General features: G+C 39.5%; 1 protein-coding gene across 2 annotated transcripts in view; it reads right to left on the bottom strand.

Moving 5' to 3' along the window:
• Positions 1–19,776, bottom strand: part of CCDC68 (coiled-coil domain containing 68) — a 55,837-nt gene extending 36,061 nt beyond the window's left edge. The window contains exons 1-4 of one of the 2 annotated variants that reach the window (XM_010375912.2): positions 19,604–19,776; positions 5,876–5,963; positions 3,166–3,294; positions 1,498–1,584 (exon numbers count right to left, since the gene is read on the bottom strand). In XM_010375912.2, the coding sequence (XP_010374214.1) occupies positions 1,498–1,584; positions 3,166–3,282 (204 nt within the window). In that variant the 5' untranslated portion in view covers positions 3,283–3,294; positions 5,876–5,963; positions 19,604–19,776. The remainder of the gene's footprint in view (positions 1–1,497; positions 1,585–3,165; positions 3,295–5,875; positions 5,964–19,603) is intronic. The other variant, XM_010375919.2, reaches the window with a different exon arrangement.
• Positions 19,777–27,682: the final 7,906 nt, after the last annotated feature.

A 27,682-nucleotide genomic window follows, 5' to 3' on the forward strand; every position in this document is an offset into this window, starting at 1 on the left:
ACCACATTTGAGAGTAGCAAGGCCCTAGATCACTATGGTGAAATTTCTACAGGGCCAGAGGGCTGATGTTTTGATGCATGGTGGATCTGCTGACCTTCTGTGGACTGAGGTGGCTGAGGCAGACACACAGCAACACAATGTCGTCAACATTACTAGGAAGCTCCTCCTATCTATGGTGGGCATTTGGTCCTCAATTTCCTTGGCCCATGGACAGCATTTGACAGAGGTGTCCTGCCCTGCTTCTGAAACCCTCTCCTCATTTGCCTTCAGTGACTCCTGCTAAAGTGGCCTTGACAGGAGTAGCTTCAAACCACAAAAGGTGAGCAGATCAACCACACATCAAATCATCAGCCCTCTGGCCCTGTAGAGACTTCACCATGATAATCTAGAGAGTACTCTCAAGTGTGGTCTACAGTCCCAGCAGCTCAGCATCAACAGGAGCTTATTAGAAATGCAGTATCTAGGCTCTACCCTAGAACCCTGAAATCTCCTGTTCCTTCTAATCCACCAGCCTGATCTCAGCTTCCTGGGATGGTTCTTCTTCCTAACATCTCAACACTGGGAATGGGCATCTCAAGACTCAGTCCTTAGATCTTCTCTCATTTCTCTCCACACTCACTCTCTTGGTAAACTTCTCCAGTTTCAGAACTATAAATACAATCCTTAAATGCTCAAAATCTCTACCCTGTATCCTGGACCTTCTAGCTCAGTCTTCTACCTGCAGCTCCAGAATCAGATGTCCAGCTGCCTATTAGAAGCCTCTACTTGGAGATCTAACAGGCAGCTTAACATAGCCCAAACTGAATTTTTTAATCTTCCCTATCATTCCTAAACATAACCTTGTTTTCTAGTTTAGAAGTACTTTAAATAATAATGGAAGCTAGTTATGTTAGTGTGGGAGGCTGAGGGTGATGAAAATGACTACATTTATGCATCATACCCCATGTTATGGTGGACTCTGTGGCCATGCTTACAGTGGACAACACTGATGAAGTACACTTGGCTCAGATGTGGTTTAGCTTGGTGTAATCCAGGCAAAGCTAAGTGCAGATTGCTCGACCTGAGGTATATAAAGCTGATGGTGGGGAAGGGAGTGCATTCAAGCTTATCAACTATTTATCTGACAAAGTCTTCACTCAACTCAGGCCTAAAAGCTTCAACTGTGTATGTCTATTCGTGTGGCCCACGTGAGACTAAAAGCTCTGCCTGTCATTGGGAAATGTTGCTGTCATGAATCTTGGCTAGACCAACATGTTCTCATTTACTTTCGATAAGTAAGCCTTGTTTAACATATTCAAGTAAGGCCTAGCCATTCCAATTTGATCTCATAATATTCGTGGTTAAACATTTCACACATATGGCCATTAACATCTTTAGATATGCATGAAATATTTCAACACTCATCCTTTGAAGCTTCAATGAACTTAGTAATTGCCCAAAAAGTTACTTTAAAAAGTCTAAATGGCTTTATGCTAATCTTCTGCAGGAAATTATTACCTTTGTATCTAGTTTGTTATTTGTACTGTCATGTCTTATTTCATCTTTAAACATTTCGGTTCTGATCTTTTCCAGAGTAGTTCGAATCTAGAAAAGGAAAAAAAAAAATTAATTTGTTTCAAAGGCATTTAATGCCGAAAGTTTTTTTCTCAATACCAGTTACAGGGTACCTGATTATCTGAAAGTAATACATATATATTGATATCGGATTTAAATAACTGCCACCATCAACCTAACTTGCATTTAGGCTAATATTGTTTGGATTGCTGAAAGTAAGCATTTGGTCTTTACAACTCTTTCTCAGACAAATCTAAAACACATCACTTAAGTAAATATTATCCCCAAAACAGTTATTATTTAGTAATTAGTACTTAATACTATTTAGTTTTGTTTTGTCTTTTTAGTAATTTAGTACTAATTTTCTGTTTAGTAATTACTATAAAACAATTACTACTTAGTAATCACTATAAAATAATTACTGTCTACTAATCACTACAAAATAATTACTATTAAGTAATTACTACAGAATAATTACTGAGAGATCATATGCATTTATGCATGAAATATAAGCCTCATGTCTTGATGACCTATGGAGTTGCAAGACACTCAAAGATGATGGAATTAATTGATATGAGCAAGTTATAAACTATGCCAGAATTTGTCCATTGTTTAATGAAATAATCCAAAAAGGTAAAATGTGAAATTTCTCTTTTTATTAAGTATCCTCTTAGACTGTAAGACTGTGAGAGTAGGAGCGAGGTTTATACTCTAGCACATTTTTAAATTTTTTATTATTATAATTTTTTTTTTGAGACAGAGTCTTGCTCTGTCACCCAGGCTGAAGTGCAATGGCGCAATCTCCACTCACTGTAACCTCTGCCACCTGGGTTCAAGTGATTCTCCTGCATCAGCCCCCCGAGTAGTTGGGATTACAGGCGCCCACCACCACACCTGGCTAATTTTTTTGTATTTTTAGTAGAGACAGGGTTTGCCATGTTGGTCAGGCTGGTCTGAAACTCCTGACCTCAGGTGATCCACCTGCCTCAGCCTCCCAAAGTGCTGGGATTACAGGCATGAGCCACTGTACCTGGCCTACTCTGGCACATTTTAAGTGCTTAATACATGTCTGTTGTAAGAAACAGTTAAGAATACATATTTCTTGTCAGCCATTATCATTTTGGATTCTCATAAGACTTCACACGTTTAATGAAGTGACATGCCAGCCCGCAGTCACTGGCAATAGTTACCCTGAACTGTGAAAAGGAACAAGGTAACAAGAGGCACTAACTCAGCAGGAAATGTAAACATCTACTTGGGAACATGATCAACACTCATGAAACCACTGGAAAACATTATAAAACAGTAGGAAATCCAGTGGTGAATAGTGAGGGACAAATTAAGTGCTGATAGGTGTTCTGAACCCTCCTGGCCCATTATTCAATTTTACTGAGTGAGGAAAATTATTTTACTCCAAGCGTAGGAACAGTTTCATATCCTCAAGAGAAATGACTGAACATGGGTTTAAATTTCATTTAGGAAGTGTCCTTTGCCAAATTAGAGTTGTTCCTTTACATATGTTCTATGGAGAGGGAAACAAAGTCCTCCAGCCCATATTGGAATTTCTCTTTAAAAATCATATCATACTAATGATTTCTGCTACCCACATACCTTTTTCACATACTCGGTTTCTTCAATAATGTGAGCGGACGTAGACTCATACAAGGCAGAATTATCTTCCATCTTATCCCTTGGGGGAATTTCTGTGGTCACTGTCACCGTTGTCATTGTGAATTCTGGCTTTAAGAAAACATAAATCAGCTAAGCAAAACAGGCTGTTTTGATTGTATGATTATATGGTTCATAAACTGAAATAAGTTGTTTTATCACTATGGTGAAATATAGCAGAAAAGCTATAAATCATTGGTATCTATATATAGTCATAAATCCAGGAATTAATTTAATATAAAGCCATATCATCTGAAGGAATCTTTAATTAAAAATTTAACATTTAAATAATCTAAGAAGGTAAATCTGAAATTTCTCTTTTTATTCAGTATCATCTCAGACTGTAAAAATCTAAAATCTCAGACTGTAAAAAGGAATGAGGTTTATAGTCTAGCACATTGTAAGCACATAATAAATGTAGAATTAACATGATACAATTATAACAAAATTGTGGTTTTTTTGTGTGTGTGTATCTTCATACATAGTCCGTGAAGGTGATTTACTATTAGGAGAACTAATAGTAAGAGTCTGGAAAAACCCCATGCCAACAAGAAGAGGGTAGATTACATAAACTATCAACTGCTAAAGAGTCATCACTAGGAGATATTATTATCTCCTGAAAAAGCATAGAGCAGAACAGAATATATAATATATTTTCTACAAGAAGGGTAGGAAATAAGAATGGAAGGAGGAAATCTGTGTCTTAAGGTTTTAATACTAAACCATGTATATATTTTATCTAACTATGAAATAAAACTGACAGAAAAAGGAATCATCCAAAATAAAGGTGAAATGAAATAAATTAAACAAATAAATGTATCTGTATATCAAGTTCTATAACCACAAGAATTATTCAAGTGATTAAAAATGACATACCAGGAACTATTGATCCCTGCTGTGCTATATTCTAAGAACAAAAAGAATAGCAAAACAATCTTGAACAAATATTCACTCATAATATTGTTAGTGGAAATATTGGTATTGCTATTTTGAACTGCAAACTGTGTTTGTGTGTGTTTATGTACACAGGTTCACACTGTAAAATAAAGCCAACAGGTAATTGTGTTAACATCATGAAGAATCAAGCTATTTAGCATAAAAGAAAAAATAAAATATAGAACAAAAATTAGGTGAAGCTGGGCATGGTGGCTCACATCTGTAATCCCAGCATTTCGGGAGGCCAAGGTGGACCGATCACTTGAGGTCAGGAGTTTGAGACTAGCCTGGCCAACATGGTGAAACCTCGTCTCTACTAAAAATACAAAAATTAGCTGGGCACAGTACACGTCTGTAATCCCAGCTACTCGGGAGGCTGAGGTACAAGAATCACTTGAACCCAGGAAGTAGAAAATAATGATTTCTTTTCCTTAAAATAATATATATTCTACCTTTATTCACTGATAAATCTAGAAATAGTAGTGGTTAGCATCCCTCATGGCCAGACTGTAGTCTTTGAATATCATATCCTACTAAAAAGAAACTAGGACTTCTTGACTGATCCAGGTCTGGGGTAAGAAATATGTAAAGCGAGCCTATAATTATTATTTACTATAATAAATAGTAAATAACCAATAAATAAACTACAATAAAAAGCCCTGTGAGGTAGGATTATTAATCCTATGTTACTGATAAGAAGCCAAGACTCCACTCCCATAGCCTGAGATATCTGGTCATATCAGCAAGCAAAAAAAGTGATCAAATACTACTTGAATAAGACACAAAACCCATTCTGAAGAAGAATGTCTGTGATGGATCGAAACTTATCAAAAATGTTAAATCCCTGAATTTATGATGACTGAAGAAAAACCCACAACATCACAATGCTCACTGTCCACCTTTAGAAGCACATAAGGCAAAAGCTCAATGCACATAAACCAAAAGTATACTAAAACCTGGCAAAAAAAAAAAAGAAACAAGCATTTATTATATGAACTGTATTTCATAGTAACCAAGTAGTTGATGAGGGAAAGTTTATTTATTGAATTCCAGCTAATAAATTCAAAAGGATTGATAAAATATAAAAAACCTATATTTTGCAACCCTTTATGAAGTAAAAAAACCTAAGCATCATCACTTAAAGCTAAAAACATTAGTGAATATTTAATGAGGAAACTTTAACCTGAGAGACCCCATTAATCAATCTTAACATTAATTAAGGATCTTAAGAGATACAGGACAAAATGCAACATATGAATCTTGTTTGGATTTTGATTCAAAAAAATCAGCTATGTAAAGATATTTTTTAGACTAACTGGATAATATATGATATTAAAGAACTGTTGTAATTTTGCTAGCTGTGATAATTATGACATTCTTTAAAAGGATTGTATCTTTTAGTGATACCTACTGACATATTTGCAGGTGATATTGTGTTACATTTGGAACTGCTTTAAAACTCAAAGAGTGAGGTGAAAGCAGATGGGGATAAAGATTAAGAAAGTTTAGCAAAATATAGATAACCATTGAAACTGGGTGACAAGTCTGTAGGGTTCATTGTATTCCTCCAAGTATTTTGGTTTTGCTTGAAATTTCTATAATAAATAGTAAATAACTAACAAGTAAACTATAATAAAAAGCCCTGTGAGGTAGGATTATTAATCCTCTGTTACTGATAAGAAGCCAAGACTCCACTCCCATAGTGACATTAACTTACCCAAGATGAAGTAAAATTAAGAGCTAAAACTCCAACCTTGGTCTTTTAGAAGTTCAGAGATGTTTCCATCATATTAAGACTGGCTTCCCTGGAGAGAAACAATAACAACAACAAAATAGTTAAAATCTAACAATAACCTAGGCTGAAAAAAAAACAAAGAATTTGCGTATTTGAGAGCATCACTTTGAAACAAGATCACTTCTGGGGATACTACAAAGTCCTTTAATCTTCAATGAAATTGACAGAATATGCCAAGAATTTTCCATTTTATTATAAATCCTCTTAGCAGCTATGGCTTCTATTAAATATTTGTTTCGGCGGAAGTTGATTTGGCAGCAGCAACTCTGCAAGTGTGCTTTTGCAAACTATGAGTGGAAGTACGTCTCTTACTGGGTCCTCTGAAATCTCTTCCGGGATTAAGATATTGGTGCAAAACAACATTTAAATGCTTGAAGTAAGAGAAACACCCATAGGGTCAATACGCAGTACGCTTGGAAGCCAGAGAGAGGATGGTCAGGCCAGGGTAGGGGTCAGCAAGCCCCAGCCTGGGAGCTCAATCCGATATCCCTCCTGTTTGTACAGCCCCAGAGCTAAGAATGGTTCTTACATTTTTGAATGGTCAAACAAAAAATCAAAAGAAGAATAACATTTCATGGTACATGAAAATTATATGAATTTCAAATTTAGTATTCATAAAAATGGTTGAAAAAAATCAAAGGATAACATTTCATGACACATGAAAATTATATGAAGTTCAAACGTAGTGCCCACAAATGAAGTTTTACTCTAATGCAACATGGCCATTTGTGTACATATCTTTTATGTTGCTTTAGCACCACAAACAGCAGAGTTCAGTATTTGTGACAGAGAAAGTATGTGGCAGGCAACGCCTACAGTATTTCCTATCTGGCCCTTTACAGGAACCATTTGCTGATGGATTAGGGCTTGGCAAGGAGTGGGGCAGGACCAGCTGGAAAATAGAGGGAAGCAAAGCAATCTATCTGGCCTGAGTTGGTTTTTTTCCTCCAGTACAGTACCCTTGATCTACAGTCCCATTTGACTGATTTACTTTCATTTTCCTTTTTAGTATGTTATGCAGTGTGTACATTAACAGATGATAAGAGGCATTTTATCACAGGAATGAATCACTCTTTAGAATGAATCCATCTGCATTCTCAGGCTGTTTCATAATTTGAAAATTGCATCGGGTCTTACGTCTTTTATCCTAAAATATACTCTCGTATGTACCTTTTATTCTTAAAATCAAGGAATTTTGTTTCTTGATCACTGATATTTCTGAAAACTTCCCACCTTTTCCACTTACTGGTTGGGCCATATTAAACAAGTTACATAAAATCTTAGTCTTCACTTAAATAGCTGTCAGATAGGGGTGATAACACCTAGAGATATGAAAATGAAGTTTTTTTTTTTTTTTTTTTTTTTTTTTTTTTTTTTTTTTTTTTTTTTTTTTAATGCCTGCTAACAGAAGGCACTCAATGGACAGTCACTGGCAATAGTGTTACCCTGTTATTTTATATTATCAATAGCCACAGAAGACAAGCAGGGCAGGTAGTTCACATCTATCTGGTTGCAAAGCTTTATAACTGTATCCATATGAAATTAAATTCCATATCTGTCTTTGGCTCAGAAAACTTTTGTACCCAGAGTCCCTGGTTTGTAGAAAGAAACCCAAGGGGAACATAAGCCGGCAAAGTCCAAATTGCCATATGGCATTACTATCCTAGGAAAAATCCATGTTAGCATTTTATTTCAGCCAGAAGTAGATTAAGGGGATAAAAATTTCAAAATAAATCACAATCAGTTAAAGTAAGGAAATACTTTTATTTGTCTTATGCTAGAATGGATTGAAGACAGCTTACAGGTGGCATCACGCCAAGAGGAGGTATTTCCTAGACAAGGGCCTTTCAAACAGGGCTCCCAGGGAGGAGGTGGAGGGCTGCTGAACAGACAGAGCTCTGCCACCTCAACTTCAACCACAGCAGCTCTGCTTTGTTCTGTCACACACACTGAATTTTTCCATGAGGCTTTCTGTGAAGAAAGAGGGTTCCACAGCCGAAACAGTTTAGAGGCAGCCTGCCTAGTCTCATGGCTCCATTCTGCCACTCCATACCTGTGTGACCTCTGTCAAGTCCCTTAACTGCTCTGTGCCTCAGTTTCCTTAACAGTAAAATGAAAATAATATTAATTCTTAACAACAATAATCAATGTGGGGTTGTTCATGAGTTAATATTTGTCAAGCACTTACAGCAGCACATATAATATATAATAAATTATTTGCACGTATTTGTCAAACAAGTACATAAAATATGAAACCATTATCCACAATTAAGGCTGACAAGCAATCTGAGTGGTTTCGTTTCTTCCAGGAAAGAAGCAGGTTACATTTTAAATAATCTGCAGACTGAACTGGGCTATGAAGGAAAAATTGCTGTGGAGGACTTTAGCAAATCCGTGGTACAAATTCCTTATTGCTAATGCGCTGATTATTTGTCAGTTTCCTCAAACAATGATGCTACCATCTAATGAAGAGTTTACAATCCACAAAGCAATGTACACATATTATAGTGAATTGTAATCCATATGATAAACCACCACACCACCAGGCACCCAGGAGAATCTACCTGAACCTTGTGCTCTGGTTAATGACACGAGAACAGCAGAAGTTTTATACAATAAACACAAACAAGTGCCTGTGATGGGTTGAGCTGTGTCCTCCCTCCAAATTAATGTTAAAGTCCTAATCCCCAGTTCCTCAGAATGGGACCTTATTTAGAAATAAGGTTTTGCAGGGGTAATTAGTTAAGTAAACATGAGGTCAGGTACTGGAGTAGGGGCGATCCCTACTCCAATATGCCTGATATCCTTATGAAAAGGAGCAATGTGGCGAGAGACGAGAACACCGAATGCCCTGTGAAAATGAAGGCAGAGATGTAGCGATGCTTCTATATGCCAAGGAACATCAACCATTACTAGCAAACCACTAGCAGGGGAGAGGCACGAAACAGATCTCGCTCACATCCCTGCAGACACCTTGATCTTGAACTTCCAGGCTCTAGAACTGAGAGATGATCCATTTCCCTGTTCAAGCCACTCCGTGTGTGGTACTTTATTAGAGCAACCCTAGAAAAAGATTACAGACACTGTTTATATTGTAGAGACTGTAACAAGGGTGTTTCCTTTCTTTGCTTGACCCTTGATTCATTTATTGAGAGAGTAAATATTTACAGAAAGCCACTGTGTTAGGAACTGTGGTTATAGGTCTGAGCCACAGACCATAGTTTCATAGGATTTTCAGTACAGAGGGAAAGACAGACATTAAACAAACAGGTAATATAGAGGGAGTCTAAGGGAGGCTGTGATGAATGACATGAAGAAAAGTCAGTCAGGGGACTGAGGGTAAAAGGAGGTGCTGTTCTAGATGAGCAGTGAGGGAAGCTGATCTGAGGAGGTGGTATTTGAGCAAAAGATGAAGAAATCAAGTGCAAGCCGTGTGGCTCTCTAGGATCTAGGAGAAGAGAGTTCCAGGCAAACGGGAAAGCAAGAGCAGAGGCTGGCATGTGCCTAGAGCAGTGTTCTGGTTTTTGTGGTTGTTGTTGTTGTTGTTTTTTTTTTTTTTTTTTTTTTTTTTTTTTTTTTTGAGACAGGGTCTCACTCTTGTCCAGGTTTGAGTGGAGTGGCGTGATCTCTGCTTACTTCAACCTCCGCTTCCTGGATTCCAGTGACTCTCGTGCCTCAGCTTCCCAAGTAGCTGGGATTACAGAGGTGAACCACTACACCCAGCTATTTTTTTTGTATTTTTAGTAGAGATGGGGTTTCGCCATGTTGGCCAGACTGGTCTTGAATTACTGGCCTCAAGTGATCCACCCACCTTGGCCTCCCAAAGTGTTGGGATTACAGGCATGAGTCACGGCACCCGGTCGCTAGAGCAGTGTTCTAAGGAAACCACGGCAAACAGCAAAGTCTACCATTTTCTTTTCTTTTAATGTTACAAGACCTTTTTCTTTTTGACCTAAACTTTTTGAGACTTCCAGTTTGCCTAAGGAGTTGTCTCCTTGGCCACATTAAAACAGGCTTAGCCGTTGCTCTTACGGATCCCCCAGGATTGAGGCAAAGACAAGAGTGAAGCTGCCAGGTACTGCAAGGTGTAAACAACTGACCCCAGGTCAGCCCAGAGAAGGGGCAACAAAATCTGATTGACCACACAGAGGTATTCTCCACTCACGTCTGGGGCCTGCTGATTGAAAAGCACCATGCTGGATGTCTGGCAAGTTTTGGCTAGCTAGTGTTTGAATCTCCTTCCCAGATATGCTGAGGCACCGTCTGTATGAGTCTTGCAGGGAAGGTCTCTTGTTCATGCTCACTCCCTGGAGCTAGGGCATAGGGACAACACCTAGAATCAGTCAAATGAGAGCTCCCGCTGGAAGTGCAACTCAGGGAATGGCCATCTGGCTGGTTGGAGCTGGAGGCAGTGGAAATCCAGTCATTGTTCAGGAAAGGGAAGGAGTCTGTGACACAGAGTGGTGCTTCAAGTGGCAGCAAATTCAGTGGCAGTATCCAGTGGTCAGTGGCTAGTGGCTATGTCAGGAGGACCCTAACTCCTCATCCCACAACCTGATTTCACTGGTGTCCTAGTATATGAGATCCTCCCATTTTCCAAACCTAGTTTTTCAACATTCCCTTCAATTCCAGTAGCTGCTCTATATCCTCTCAGTAAATTCTTCTTCTACTAAGTCAGCCAGAATCAATTACTCAGGATTGCAATCAAGAGCCCTGCTTGGTTTCAGTACAGTTTCTGAGTTTTCAGGTTTTCGTTTCCTGGTTCTAAGGGATTATTTGTTCATTTTTGATCACTATTTTATAGAGCTTGAATATTAGAAACTGAAAAAGTAAGTTACTACAAAAGTGCCACAAGGATAATTCGGTTATATGAGGGAAAACAGTGAACTATCTCCAAACCCTTGATGAGACTAACTGTGCCCTGAATACTAAATAGCACACCTGTTCTGCAGCTACTTTACACAACACAATGGTGACATCCAGTGTCAGCTGGCTAAATCTCAGGTGACTGTGCAGTTTACCTGAAAATGACACACAGTATATGAAAGACATGCATGTTACACTGTACCCAAGTTCTGTTTCCAAATAAGAATCTAAGCTTTTGCTAAGTAGAATTAATTTTATTCAACTGCATGATACTCATTTGTATATACACATATATTATAGCCAGTGCTACAGAAAATTCTTAGATATAAGATACAAGCTATTTTGGAGGAAAAATGAAATATTGGTGTAAACACAATATACAAATACATACTATTGACAAAACGTGCCACTTACCAAATAATTTTTCACATATTGCCAAAATTAATCATTACAACACTGTGTTATAGTTATTATCTTCAGTGTGTGTGTATATATATTATATATATGTGTGTGTGTGTATATATATATATATATAATGCAATAAGGCACAAAAAAGGATATAAGATTTTCAGGGTTACAAGAACCTCATCAACTGAACACAAATAGGCTGACCCCAAATTCAGATGTCTTTTTCATGAAACAGTCTATCCTCATAGTTCACTGGCATAATTTGAAGCATTGAAAAACAGCTGAAAGTTTCAGCCAATGTTCAGTTCAGCAACTAAACTGCAAAAAGGTGCAAAGCACACGCATCCCTTCCCATCTGGAGAAGAGTGGGAAGCAGGAGCCAGGATTTGTTAAGTGAGGACTGTATGCCCGGTAGGGTATGCTCTCTATAATACTTCTCACATATGCCCTGAGAGGTTGGCATTATTATTCCCATTTTGCAGATGAAGAAACAAGGCTCAACAACATACACAAAGATAACTAGTTGGTGGCCATTGGATCCCAAGCCACGAGTTGTCTGGCTCTCTCTCAGGAGTCTGCTAGCTCCTTCTAACTTACCACTTTGCCTCCGCTACATTCTGAAGGAATTTCTAAGCTTCAACTTCTTGGGCCAAGATAGCTGAAGAATCAAAGTTTTCCAAAGTAGGTCACTAAGTAACAGTCACAGAACTCCTGATGGGAGGTCCCAGGTGTGTCCTTCAGGAGCCTGAACAGATGTTGTTGTCCCAGTAGATTTACTCCATGAACAAAGGCAGTTTGGCTGCATGGCTTAAAAACAAGGGATTTGCACTCAGTTGTTCTGCCTACAAGACTCCGTTCCACTTCCTCACCAGCTGGGAGGTCCTGGAAAATGATTTAAACTTCCTAAGCCTCAGTTCCTCAACAGAAAAATTCAGATGAGAATGCCAACTTTCTCAGAGTTATGTGAGGATTAAATGAGATATTGCATGAAAAGTGCTTAATGGAGTATCTGACTTCATGCACATTAAATTAATATTGAATCATAATGTTTATACTCACAACTTATTGTGGACATTTGCTTGTAGGACATGATTTGAAAGTGTCAGTTCCCAAGCTTAGTTTTCCCCTCACAATTCCTTCCTTACCCCATCAGCCAATTGTTCCTCCTGACTTGAACTTCTGTATTAACAAGTCACCCCAAAACCTGATTAACACTTGCCAGTCAATAAAATATAAAAGGAAGCTGAGGTCAATGACATATGTCACAGTCACTTGCAACATTTACATGATGTCCTTTTAGAAAATGTCATTTGTGGCTCTATAAAATACTTTAGGAGTGAAAAGCCCAGGAATTTATAAAATACCTACAGTTTTCTGAGCTTGTCCTGGATTATTTTAGCTTGAACATAATTTACGTCATTTAAAAAACAAGGGGAAAAAGAGAAACCATAACAGTTCTGGTGAGGATGTGGAACAGGTGGAATTCCTGTCTGTTGCTAATGGGAATGGAAAATGTGGAGCTGCTGTGGACAACAGCTTGGCAGTTTCCTATATAGTTAAATACATAGTATACAACCCAGAAACCCTCTGCCTTGGTATTTATCCAAGTGAAATGAAAAGTTATATTCCATAAAACCTGCACACAAATGTTCATAATTGCCAAACACTGCAAACAATGCAAATGTTCACCAACAGGTGAATATAACTCCTTATTAAGAAGGAATGGACCAGGCACAGTGGCTCACACCTGTAATCCCAGCACTTTGGGAGGCCGAGGCGAGCTGATCACCTGAGGTCAGGAGATCGAGAGCAGACTGGCCAACATGGCGAAACCCCATCTCTACTAAAGATACAAAAATTAGCCAGTTGTGGCGGGGCATGTGTGTAATTGCAGCTACTCAGGAGGCTGAGGCACAAGAATCGCTTGAACCTAGGAGGCAGAGGTTGCAGTGAGCTGAGATTGTGCCACTGCACTCCAGCATGGGTGACAGAGTCAGACTCTGTTTCAAAAAAAAAAAAAAAAAAAAAGGAATGAATTACGGATATACACAACAACATAGATAAGTGTCAAATGCATCATGCTAACTGAAACAGCCAAATTCAAGGGCTTACATATTCTATGGTTCCATCTATTTGACATTCTAGAAAAGTAAAAACTGTAGGAATCAAAAGGGATTAGTGGTTACTTGGGACTGGCAGTGGGAGACAGGCTGACTACAAAAGGAACACGTAGGACTTTGGGGTGGCGGAATATATCTTGTTAGTGATCATGGTTCTATGACTATAACAATTTCCCAAAACTTACAATACTCTACACTGAAAAAGATGAATTTGTACATGTTATTTAAAAAAATAGTAATCTGGCAGGATCTAGAAAAAGCAATGCACAATTGAGATTTCAAAATCCAAGAACCTTCACTGATTTTATCAGAAGTAACTGGAAGCCAAAATTAATTGGATTTGTTTTTCTTCATTCAAATTCTTGACCCCCAAAACAGTGTAAATGATAAAATATATATATACATATACAGAGATAGATAGATAGCAATGGAATCAGTGTTGTTAAAAACAACAGGCAACTGGGCTGCTGATTCTAGCTCATGCTACGTGACTAGTCAATTAAACTTAGCATTCAGTATGACAGAAACAAGGAAAGCCGGTTTATTAAAGGTGATAAAGTAGAAGGAAATATATAATAATACGTAGGAAATATAAGAATATTTCCAACAAACTTTTTTTTTTTTTTTTGAGACGGAGTCTCGCTCTGTCGCCCAGGCTGGAGTGCAGTGGCCGGATCTCAGCTCACTGCAAGCTCCGCCTCCCGGGTTTACGCCATTCTCCTGCCTCAGCCTCCCGAGTAGCTGGTTTCATGAACCTAGAACTTTTTTCTCATCTATCCATTCCTTTTCTAATAGCTTTCTAGATCACAGTATGTTTTCATTCTTCATATTTGTCCATCTGCATATACACTCTTGGATCAATGATGAAAATGTCTACTTATTCAGGGTCTGGAACAGCCAGGACCCTACTTTTCTTTTTCTTTTCTTTTCTTTTTTTCGACAGAGTCTCACTCTGTCACCCAGGCTGGAGTGCAATGGCTCAATCTCAGCTCACTGCAACCTCCGCCTCCCAGGTTCAAGCGATTCTCCTGCCTCAGCCTCCCCAGTAGTTGGGACTATAGGCATATGTCAGCACACTTGGCTAATTTTTGTATTTTTAGTAGAGATGGGGTTTTACCATGTTGCCTATGACTGGTCTCAAAATCCTGACCTCAGGCGATCCACCCGCCTCAGCCTCCCAAAGTGCTGGGATTACAGGCGTGAGCCACCAAGCCCGGCCATGACTCTACTTTTCATCAATACCGTCGCCCACCCTCCCACAGCATGAAGATGTTTGACGTATCCAAGAGCAGCGTCCTACCAAATTCCAGGTGTTTATAGAAAGACAGAAGTGTCAGAAGCAGCCTCCCACTTTGGGTAAAACTAAGTTCCTTGTATCAGACCACAACAACGTAAGTGACCGCATCAAAATAAACAGCAGGTGCTTACACTTCAATACCAATCAAGCCTTCTTTCTCTTGATAAACCAACATAGCTTGCTGAACGTCTCCGCCCTGGAGTATTTGAAAGTGAGAATGATGAAGGTGGATTCCTGTAGACGGTAAATACCTCTTAGGAGATACTTGGTATAAAATCATCAGTATAAGGCTAGAAAAAAAATGCATTTGTTTTAGAATTTTAAAAATCCTTATCAAGGAAACAAAGGTGTATTACCAATCGAGATTGATCATCCAATCACACACAGATCATCAAAACAGTAGTAGTATTCTCACCTAGGAGTTTTAGGAAGTTGTTTTGACATTTCCAGCAGAAAAAAAAATGTGTTGCAAATGAAGACATTCAGCTTTGGAAAACTATATTATTTAACCTACATTATCTTCTTTTCAAATTGTAGATGTTAAAAAAAAATCTTTTGCATTCTAAATTGCCCATAAAATAGACTTCAAAAGCTGGCCACAGTGGTTCACATATGTAATCCCAGCACTTTGGGAGGCCAAGGTGGAAGGATTGCTTAAGGCCAGGAATTGGAGGCCAGTCTGCGTAACACAGTGATACCTCATCTGTGAAAAAAAAAAAAATTTAATTAGCTAGGCGTGGTGCCACGTTCCTGCAGTCCCAGCCATACAGGAGGCTGAGGCAGGAGGATCACTTGAGCCCAGGAGTTTGAGGCTTCAGTGAGCTAGGATCCTGACACTGCACTCCAGCGTGAGTGACAGAATAAGACCCTGTCTTGAAACACACACACACACACAAACAGACTTCAAGTTATTTTGATGCTCTTTTTTTTTCCCCAAAAGGAACTTGCAATTTGAGTAGGAACTTACAGGCATTCAGAGAGACACTGTCTTCTTTTTAGGCTCACAGAACTGACTAGATTTTTATAAAAGGATTTCTGTTCAACTACAGAAATCTCCCTAAGAGGATATTTAAGCATAAGTTGTCAAACATGACCTGCCCCCACCCCCAAAATGCATTTGCCATAATAGCACAAAGGAAGGCCAATGGAGATATATAAGAAAACAATTCTGGCGGGAAACTGCTATTCCAGTTTCCTGATTCCTAATAGAGGTATACCAAAAGTCAACGTTGTTGTAAAGAAGTTCTTTTTTGTTTGTTTGTTTGTTTGTTTGTTTGTTTGTTTGTTTGTTTGAGGCAGAGTCTCTCTCTGTTGCCCAGGCTGGAGTGCAGTGGCAAGATCTCAGCTCACTGCAACCTCTACCTCCCAGGCTCAAGCAATTCTCTTACCTCAGCCTCCCGAGGAGATGGGATTACAGGCACACGCCACCACACACAGCTAATTTTTTTAAAAATATTTTTAGTAAAGAAGCGGTTTTACAATGTTGGCCAGGCTGGTCTCCAACTCCTGACCTCAGGTGATCCACCTGCCTCAGCCTCCCAAATTGCTGGAGAAAGTAAGAAGTTCAGACGAGTCTCGCTCTGTCCCCAGGCTGGAGCGCAATGGTGCAATCTCGGCTCACTGAAACCTCTGCCTCCTGGGTTCAAGCGATTCTCCTCCCTCAACCTCCTGAGTAGCTGGAATTACAGATGCATGCCTCCATGCCCGGCTAGTTTTTGTATTTTTAGTAGAGATGGGGTTTCACCATATTGGTCAGGCTGGTCTCGAACTCCTGACCTCGTGATCTGCCCAGCTCGGCCTCCCAAAATGATGGGATTACAGGCGTGAGCCACTGTGCCCGGCCAAGTTAAGAAGTTCTTAATGTTAGTTTGTTCTCTAGACAGTTATACGCAGAAAACACCACTGCTTAATAGGAACCTGGATGTTTAACTCTTGGCATTCATATTTAAAATTATCATAAAAGAGAGTCAAAGCACCAAATAAGAGGCTGGCTCACATCAGTTATTCTCACATTATGCTACCATGGAAGCTGCACCAACGTATCTGTTTTACCATGCAAATGTAATTGCATAAACGTCTACTAAATGGTGAACAAAATGTGGCATAGCCATGGCATGGAATAAACCCTAGTCAAGCAATAAAAAGGAACCAACTACAGATACATGTGACAACCTGAATAAATCTCAACAACTATTCTAACTGAAAAAAGCCAGATGCTAAAGACTATATATTGTACGATTCCATCTGTATGAAATGTCCAGAAAAGGCAGATCTAAACAGACACAATAGATTAGGGGTTGACTGGAGCTGGGGTAAGAATGGGAGTGATTGCAAACAGGTCCCAGGGATGTTTGGGGAATGATGAAATGATATAAAATTGGATTGTGCTAATGGTTGCACCATTCAGTAAATTTACCAAAAATCATTGAAACACTTGGATATACTTCATGGAACGTAAATTATATCTCCAATAAAGCTGTTAAAAAAAAAAAAAAACAGAAAAGTAAGAATAACTTGAATAAAGATGCTGTTTTCCTCCAGGGGGAAAATATAATTATAGTCATATTTTTCTAATTTATAGCAAAAAAATAATTTAATGGATAGATTTTTTCCGTTTTAAATTTTTTGTTTATTAATTTTTGTCTCTAGATTATTGTCATCCATACTACAAGTTTAGTTTTTATTTAACTTGCATGAAATTGATACTTAGCTATTTTAAGTTAATATTTCATAGCATTAAGCCTGAAACACATGATTCCTAAGTTCTTCCCCAACCTAAACAGAAGAGAAAACCACTGACCAGAATAACACGCAAGCTCCTCTATCATTTTTAGATTTGACTATTTAAATCAGTTTAAGGAAATATGTGATTCGAAACTAATCTGGTTTCAGTCATGGTCGAAATTGAATGGATCATTGTGGTCTGTAAATCTATGGCCTTGACTTGGGGTGGCCTGGAGGACTCCAATGTAGTCAATTCCAGGAGGACAGAACTGTGTCTTATTTACACAGGGCTGTGTTTGGCCCAGACCTTCTTCCCCTCCCATCTGGTTCTCTCACACAGAACACAGTGCCCTCAATAAATATTGTTTTAGTGATTACATGAATAGGCCCACAAATTTACAGATGCACCAAATAGTTTCTAAAACTGAATGTACACACACACACACACACACACACACACACACACACACACAATCTCTCTCTCTCGTTTTCCAAACCCACACAAATGGCTGTTTTTGTGCTTAACTCTTGGCATTCATATTTAAAATTATCATGAAAGAGAGTCAAAGCACCAAATAAGAGGCTGGCTCACATGACATTCATTTAAACATGTTAGTAAATTCATGGTAAAATTTTGCCATAATGAAATATTTTCAATCAATAAATAGCCATATAATTTTGATGTAAATATCTCAGTTCAAAAGATGAGAAACTACTACTTTGAAAGACTTTTACATTCCCACCAAAATCTTCAGTTATTTCCCTTTTCAGTCATTATTCCAAGCAAACATACACCTCATTTTTCAGCTTTGTCTAAATCTAGCTTACGTTTTTTAGCTTTGGCCAAAATTTGGATTACAACTCACCTTCAGTGTTGAGCACACTGTAAACAAATAAGCTAACAAATAACATGCCTATCAGTAATTCACAAAATAGCATCAGTATTAATTTCAAAAGTCTCTTTCTAGTTAGGACAAGGGATCAATTTATTTTGTAAATAACAAGAGGTAAGAACCTTCTTATGACGTTGGCCTTATGACGTCAGCCTGGGTCCCAGGAAGTATAGTTGTTTTCATTCTTTCTGCAAACATTCGAGGAACCACACGGGGACACTCCCTGCCTTGGGCAGAAATTCCTCTGTGTCAAGGGCCTTCACTCAAACTGGGAGTGCGGTGGCGAAGGGAGTGGGCAGCAGGGGAAAAGCGTAACAACAGCACCAATTGTGTCTGCCAGGGTACCTGACACTCCTGCCCAGCTCACATTTCAGGAAAACCAGACTTCAGTAGCTCTGAATATTTAATAGCATTAGGTAAAATCAAAAGGACAGATTATCTCCTCTCTATCACAAACACAGAATAATTCCTTTTTGTATTCTGACACTTCATCTAATCTATATACACCAAAAAAGTAAAAGAGGTTTTGATTCCTAAAATAGAACAATTAGAATATATTGGGGAACAGATGCGGCTTCAGTTAGGTTCAGGGCTTGTTGCTTTTTCTGATCCTTATATTCAGTTTTGTCTTTACTTCCAAAAAGGCTGAAAATTCACAGCTATGTTATCATCCAGTCTAAAAACTACACCTGCACGGTCCCATACTAGTCTTTAGCAAGATAAGAGTGTTCCTTTGTCTAGCCGCCTAGCACTCTGTAACTTCCAGCTCTAAAATCTCATGATGCCTACTCAACATGAAGGAAACGGTCAAGCAATGGGCTGTTCTTTTAACTACACCTGCAGCTGCGGAAGCCCGGACAAATGAATGAAGACAGCCACCCTCATTCATCTCTGCTGTTTAAAAAATAACGAGCGCAGTGACCTGTCAAAGTCACCACGTTGGAGTTCCCAGGTCAGGGCGTTTGCCGCAGGACTTTTCTCCACAGCCTCTGAAATTAGCAGGCAGAAATCGCGGGGACCCCTGACAAACGGATTGTATAACAACAACCTAAATAAATAATCAGGTGTGCGCCGGGTTAAGTAGGGGTTCCTCTCTGCGAAAAAAAGCAACTCTTCCCAGTGGAGAAGAAACTTCTTGCCCAGGAAATTCGAGCCCAGAACCGAGGTTTTCAGGGAGGATTACCTCTTCACCAAGGACCCTTTTACAGGAAATGTCTTTGATGCCAGGAGCTCCGCTGGGGAAGCCGCTGGAAAGGCACCTGGACACCCACATACCTGGAGGGGATGCGGGGGCGCGCCGCAGGGACCAGGCCCGAAGGTCCCTACCTTCGGAATCGCCTACCTTGGGGGGCGCCCAGCCGGCACTGGGTCCCGGTGCTGCTCCTCCCCTGGGTGATCGGGCCTTGGGGCCAGGGTCGGTTGCCAGGGTCCTGGGAGTGCAGCCGCCACCGCCCGCAGGTTTGGCTCCGCTCCGCGGGGCGCGCCCAGGGCAGAGTCCGGCGCCGGTGAGGCTCCGGGGAGGAGTCACGGCGGGACGCGCCCGCCCATCGCGGGAGAGCCAGGCTCTGCCCCTCACGCCCCTCGCTAGGGTGCTGTACAGGTGGGTTGGGGGAGGGGATCGGCTGCTGCTTTTCAAGAAGTTTCTATTTGCACCCTAAGTTTATAAACTTTTTTGTTTTTTAAATAATTTTTGATTTTATTGTTTCTAGTATAAATTTATGGCGTACAAGTGCATTTTTTTGTTTTTTTAAAAACCTTTCTTTTGGAACTTAAATAAAGTTGCAAATATAGTAAAGAGAGTCTTCTATATACCCCTCAGTCAGTGTCTCCTAATGCCTACAGCTTCGGCAACCATGGCACATTTGTCAAAACTAAGAAATTCACATTGGGCCCGGAACGGTGGCTCACGCCTTGTAATCTCAGCATTTTGAGAGGCCAAGGCAGGCGGGAGGATCGCTTGAGCTCAGAAGTTCGAGACCAGCCTGGGCAACACAGCGAGACCTCATTTCTACTAAAAATATTTTTAAAAAGAAATTGACATTGATCTGCCACTATTAACACTACTCCAGACTTGATGTAGCTGTCACTAGCTTTTAGGCTAACCCCTTTCCCTTTCAGGATCCCGGCCGGGATACCACCCTGCATATAGCTTCCTGTGTCCTTTGTCTCCTCTAATGCATGATAGTTTCTCTGTCTTTTCTTGACTTCGACAGCTGTAAGGAATTCTAGTAAAGTATTGTGATAAAGTATTCTGGTAAGGTATAGTTTTGTGGGGGTACCTCGACACCCACTCATGTAGGTGTTGTCTACTGTTTTCTTCTCATGATGAGACTTGGGAGAGGAAAGCCTCAGAGATGAAGTGCCTTCCCCATCTCATCCTCTCAGGGACGATGGCACGATGGCCACGTGACATCACTGGTGACTTGACCTTGATCCCTTAGTTAAGGTTGTGTCTGCCAGGTTTCTCTACTGCAAAGCTGTTTTTCCCTTTCCATACACTCTACTCTGAATGGCATGACTCAATTCAACCCACACTCAAGATGAGGGCAAGATTAAACTCCATCCCAGAGGAGTAAGTATTCATATATTATTATTTAGAATTATTCTTTAAGGAAGATTTGTTCCATCTCTCTTGTTTATTCAATCATTTATGTCAGTATTTGTTATGTCAATATGGACCCATGTATATTTATTTATTTTATATTTTTGGCTAGAATTCAATACTACATTATTAATTTTGTTGCTCAGATGGTTCCAGCTTTGACCACTGGGAACTCTTTCAGGTTGGCTCCTGTGTCTCTCTGAAAGTTCATAAACTTTTAGGATTGTGGGGGAAAAAAAGTGTATTTTCTCCACCCCCCTCCTCAACATTTAACAGATTGAGAAAACTGCAATCCAAATCCTTCAATATCCAAGGGCTTTTCAGAATCTTCCTGGGAATCCTACAATTACTGATTCCCACCACAATTAGAGAGAAATGTTCTTTATTTTTTTTTACTAACAGATTAACTTGTAGATTGTGACCCAATTGGAGAAGTGAAAGTTGATGGTTCTTAGGTAATTTTTTTGTTAACTAATCCTTTTGGTTCTATTAAATAGATGTATGTATATTTACAGACAAATCATGTTGCAAAGATAGCCATGGATGTTTATTATAAGTTTCAGCACTGAAGAAATCCAGCTGTTGAGGATCATTTGTTACATTGCCTTGGTTCGCTCATGTTTGCATTTGCAAGTTGGTTCCACAAACACCACATTTCCTCCTTCTGAGCTTGGCTTTTGCTCAGCATTTGACACCGCCTGCTTTCTGAGACTTGTCCACCTCTCTTCCTGGCATTGACCCTTCCTGGAGAAGGAAATCTACTTCTCCATTAGCTTGGATTGAGCTGGGTAAACACAGGATGCAGTGGAGTACCAGTGAGTCCTCCAGAACTGCAGAGCTAAATCATTTTCTATCTTTCAACTATTTTTAACAAAGATGGTAACAAAAGTAAAAGTTAAAGGAAAACATTTCATACCTAAGTCTCACCATATGTGCTATGGACTGAATGGTTTGTGTTCCCCCATAAAAGTTCATATAATGGAATCCTAATCCCCAATGTGGTGGTGAAAGTGGGGTCTTCGGGAAGGAATTAGGTCATGATGGTAGAGCGCTCATTAACGGGTTTTAGTGCCCTTCTAAGAAGAGACAAAAGGCTGGGAATGGTGACTCATGCCTGCAGTTCCACCTCTTTGGGAGGCCAAGGCAGGTGGATCACTTGAGTCCAGGAGTTTGAGACCAGCCTGGGCAGTATGGCAAAACCTCATCTCTACAAAATATACAAAAATTAGCTGAGCATGGTGGCACACTCCTGTAGTCCCAGCTACTCAGGAGGCTGAGGTGAAAGGATCACTTCAGCCTAGGAGGTAGAGGCTGCAGTGAGCTGAGAGTGTACCACTGAACTCCAGCCTGGGCAACAGAGTGAGACTCTGTCTCAAATAAAGAGATGGGGAGAGAGAGAGAGACGAGATCTCTGTCATGTGAGAATACAGCAAGAAAGCAGCCATCTGCAAACCAGGAAGCAGGCCCCCACAGACACCACATTTCAGAGTGCCTTGATCTTGGACTGCCCAACCTCCAGAACTGTGAGAAATAAATAACTGGTTTAAGCCAGTTTAACACCAGTCTATGTTATTTTGTTACAGCCCCTGGAAATAAGACAAAATGCCAGAAGAAATCGACAAGGTCAGAGATGAAGTTGAGATTCTTGTGTACGTTTCTGCAGGGAGAGGGGAGGCTTTAAGTGAAAGTGGTCATTCTAATTAGAATGAAATCATAATTTTATTTCATCGTTCTGCAAATAGACTATTCCCTCGGTAACTATAATAAACCTTTTGTGGAGGGGATCAGAGAAAACTCAGAAATCATGAGAGTGTGGAGTCACAATATATTGGCAACCTCCAGAGGGAAGCTCAGGAGAATCTATAAACTATTTATTAACTTAAAATTCCAGTGCTGTTTCTCAGAGTTTGGATATCGGGGGGTTAGGGATGAGGTGGGGATTGATGTTTATGGATTTCTCTTACAGCTGTTGCCTTTGATTATTATTTTCATGACAGCATATGTACAAACCATTTAAAAGTTTTCTAGAGCTGTATATCTTCACATTTTTAAGATTATCCACATTAAGGAAAAGTATTACTATTACATAATGTTCAGAGTGGCTTTGGTTGGGTCTGATAGAGATTAGATGGGGACTAAAGTATCCCCAAACCACCCAGGGTGCCCTCGTTGAATAAATCCCTTCTCCTACTCACTCCACTAAAAAGAGGAGGGATTGAGGGTGCAGAAGAAAGCAGCAGATGCAGTCTCCCCTCCTGAAGAACACTACGAATTGTCACCCAAGTTTAAAGAGAGTCTAACTGTAAATCTAACACCCTGCCTTGTGATACTGAGAGCTTGTGGCTTGTGGCATTTGGACCCAGGCTCATATTTGAAATCGCTGTTGTTTACTTCTGTTCAGGATTATTTGCTGAAAGGGAAAGTTTTGTGTATGTGTGTGTGTGTGTGTGTGTGTATTTAGTGCAACTTTATTTTATTTAAAATTTCCATTTAAAATATATTAAAATTATTTTATTTTAATATTATTTTAAATTTGCATTTAAAATATATGTGTGTGTGTCTATACACACACACACGTATTTAGTGTAATTTTAAATGCAAATTTTACTGTCATTCCATCCTCTAACACATGCACATACATGCACACACACATACACACACACAAACGCAAACACACACCATTCTTTAAAACATTTCATTGCCTCCCCATGAGCTCTTATTGAAAACCTAAACCCTTCCCCAGGGAGAGAAGTTGCTCTGCTCTCCCCCATCCACCTCTCCTGCTTTATCTCTTGCCACATTGTTTTTCAACAAGGCTGGATGATTTGTGGTGTTCCAAACCAACTCTTGTTTCTTACCTTATTCCTTTTGTTGCTCTTGTCTCACTTCCACCCCTGACTCCATAGATCAGAATGTTCTTTCTCCTCCTCTTTGACCTGGAAACTCCTTTTCCATTTATTTCCTGTGTATAGGGAAACCTTCCCTGAGCTCCCCAGTTTATGTTGCGTGTCCCACTTAGATCTTCCCATAAAATGTTTGATGCACTGCATTTGCTTTTCTGTAAGTTTTCTGTAGGTACTGTAACAAATAACTACACTTGGCTGCTTACGACAATGCATATTTTTTGTTATAAAGTTCTGTAGGTCAGAAATGTGTCATGGTACCAGGGTAAAATCAACTGTTCCTTACTGGAGCCTCTTGGGGAGAATTTATTCCCTTGCCTTTTCCAGCCTTTTGTAGAGGCTGTCTGCATTTCTCCACTCATGGCCCCTTTCCACACCTTCAAAACCAGCAGCACACTTCCCCTGACTCTGTCCCACTTTCACTTGTAAGGACCTTTGTGATGACATTAAGACCAACTAGATGACCCAAGATAATCTCCCTATCTCAACATCCTCAACTTCATCACATCTGCAAAGTCTCTTCGCCACATAAGATAACATATTCACAGGGACTGAGGATTAAGACATGGACTTCTTTGCAGGAGGGCATTATTCTGCCTACCATACTTTTGTCCCCATAAGTCAGGTCATAATTCAAACATTAATTAGGTTTTGTTATGCAATATTTCATTTTTAAGGCACAAAATCAAGAAGGCTTTGCAAAATTATAAAGGAGGCATGCTCCCATCACTTTTTTGGTCATGCCTCTGTCTGCCTTTCCCTCCTGTCCTCTCACATTCCCGTGATGCCTCCATAATGCCACCCTAAGGAATTCCTGGTATTGGATAATTTTCCAACTTCTTCCTCCTCTCCTATACCTACAGTCTTTCTACACTTTCTGCAACTTGTGGGAAGGAAAAGGGAATGCAAATATGGAAGTTACAGCATTGAAATTTAACTCTATGAGTCCCACAAGTCTTGCATTTTGAGCTCCGAGCTCACAATGGAGCTGATTGCTAGGAAAAACACCCTATACGTAATGTCTCTCACAAGCTTAGGACAAAACTCCATCTATTCTACACACTTCACAGCTGATGTGCTAAGTGTTGGGGTCCATTTTACAATTTTAAATTTCAAGGAGTTTGCACTTTAAATGGGTAGATCACATATATGCACATAAAAATACCTATAAATGCAATTATATAATAAGCTAAAATATTTTCAAGCAATAAATCATCACTGAGTATTAGTGAAGATACTAAGAACCAGAAAACTAAAAGAAAGTACTGACTTTAGTTTCTAGGGAAGTTCTAGGGAAGGCCTCAAGAGGTAGGTAGGCTTGGCATGGGTTTTTGAGAATAATTACCATGTTATTCTGGGAAAACACGGAAGCCTTTAAAGGTCAGACACAGTTAAAGGCACCAAAACAAGTCAATGTTCAGGCAGACTGAGAATCTACCAAGTAGATCAGTCCACCCAAACCACAGGAGACTAATGGGAGGTAAAGCAGAGAGGTGTAAGCAAGCCTTGAGTAACAAACAAGAAGTACAGGAAATACAGTTTTCTTGTCCATCTCTGCTAAGAAAGAAAGGGAAAACAATATTGTAGGAACTGAAACTCTGGTTATTGAATGAGTTCATTAGTAAAATAATTAGCCAATGCTTATCAACAATATATGAATGTCTACTTATATATACAAGTCTGTCTACACAGGTGAATCTTTTTCTAGGACTCCTTTCACATAATAGGTACAGAAACCAAGACATAACCAAGAGTGATATTCAGCATATGCACCTATGGGTTGAGCAGTAGTACTGACCAATCTGAAAAGCTGCCAGCCATAATAGACAACTGGTGAGTATGAACCCAGGTGAACCAGCAAAAGTCAGCCCTGAACATCATTATTTAAAATGATTGCTGCTCTCTTAGCAAAACTAAATATCCTGTTGGAAATGCCTTTTCAGAGCACCCAATTGGAGTTATTAAGTTCTGATTTCTGAAGACTTTCTTTCTGTTGATGAGCTTGGTTCACTTTATCTTAACAGTAGCTGGAATAATAAATAAGTTTTCTCTGCACTGTGAGCCCTTACCCCGAAGTAAAGAACCGATAGAGAAAGGTGAAAGAAGACATGAAGGTTGAGATGTGTATTCTAAATTCAGGTATTTCTAAGCTTGGAGGAGGGATGTGAAGCCCAGGATAAGGCTGTAGGAAGGCTGTGTTAGACAAGCTTATTGGTTATAGGTAGAGCCTAAATTTCAAGACTACTTGTCTTTGCTATTTGTTCACCTTCTCTCCCTTTATTCTCATGCTATCTTCAGTTGGTAAAGACAATTTCAATATTAACTTCAGAAGCTCATGTTGGTTTGTTTCTATTTCTTCAGCTGGAATAGAAGAAATCTTACTGTATTCCCAGGCCAAACAAGATGAATTTTCTTTAATTATCCAGTGTTTGAACCGTTCACACACTGTAGTGAAAACCATAAAATATTTGTGCTTGTTTTTAAAGCTATTCTCTAACAGTCTATGGGATTTTGGCTTTCTATCCTTTTTGCAACAGCAGTGTTTTGGGGAATAATTGTGATTTGATACCTATATCTCTGTTTCTTGTTTTTTTTTTTTTTTGTTGTTGTTGTTGTTGTTGTTGTTGTTTTTTTTTGAAATATTATCTTTCTTGATGGTTTGGTAAGTGGATGGTATCAAAATAAAAATTTTGGAAAAAAACATAATGTCTTCACGTTAGCTCAAGTAATAGTGGGGAGTTAATATTAGGGTCCACATGGCAATAAGGAAGATGGAGAGCTCATCCAGGTCCCAAAGCAGGAACCCTGCAATGGCTGAGACTCCTGGAGACTGGATAAGGATAGAGGAGCTTTAGGGTTTCAGCAAGAGTCTGGGGATTCTCCCTCTACCCAGCATTAATGCGGCATCTCTGCTTCTATGAGGATGGCTTCTGATGTCTTGCTGCTATCGAGTGGCTTCCTTACCCTTGTCCTGTGAATCTTCAGTGGCCATGAAGTGTCATGTAATGCAGTGTTCAGATTAGCTAGTTGACCTTAGGCAAGTGACATAGCCTCTCTGGCTTCAGTTTCTATAAAATGGTCTCTAACTTTCATGTATCCTTGCAATGTCAGCCATGGCGCCTCACTGCTAGATTACTCTTGTTCTCATCAGTTTGAATTTTTGAGAATGAAGATCTGATTAAACCTGCTTTTTCCTCTTTAGGATGAGCTATTCACAGATCACCTCAAAAGTCACAGGCCGTGCTTTGGCTTGGCTGCTATTGGGATGAGGGCCCATCACTTTCTGTCTGTTTTCCAGGACTTAGTAACTACTTGGTTGTTACCCATGACAGAGCAAATGCCTGCCTAGGGCCCCTCCCTCAACAGGGACTGTGAGTGTAACAAGCCCTTCAAATGAAAACTAGGGCTGGTGGGCACCATAACTGTGGCTTCAAGTACAAAGAAGATAAGGATTGAAGCCAAAAAATTCAGCTTGGGTCCAGGAAGGGGCAGGTGGCATCTGGAGGAAGAATTAGAGTCTTTAAGAAAATCACTAAAGAAGGAAATAAAGAACACAAAAACTTAAAAAACTACAATTCTCTCCCAGCTGTTAGGAACTGCATTTCTCTCTTTTAGCTATAGTTAAATGCTTTAAATTATTACCTAAGTAGGTAATAAATCTCTACATTTATATATCTGTGTATGTCAAAATTCACACATATATAAACATAGATTAATAAATTATTATACTAATAATGCACAAAACTAATACCATTAGAATTTGGGTATTTTTTTCTGTAAAATGACCAAGTTATTTTATGCCCAGATTGGTAGAGATTCTGCAGAATTTGTTAATTTTTGGTACTTTTTGAAATAGTCTTTAGTCATTTTTAAAAATAGTCCTTGCTTTTGGAAGTAAAACTACATTCCTTATCGT

Source organism: Rhinopithecus roxellana, chromosome 21 (assembly GCF_007565055.1).
Source record: "Rhinopithecus roxellana isolate Shanxi Qingling chromosome 21, ASM756505v1, whole genome shotgun sequence".
NCBI lineage: Eukaryota > Metazoa > Chordata > Mammalia > Primates > Cercopithecidae > Rhinopithecus > Rhinopithecus roxellana.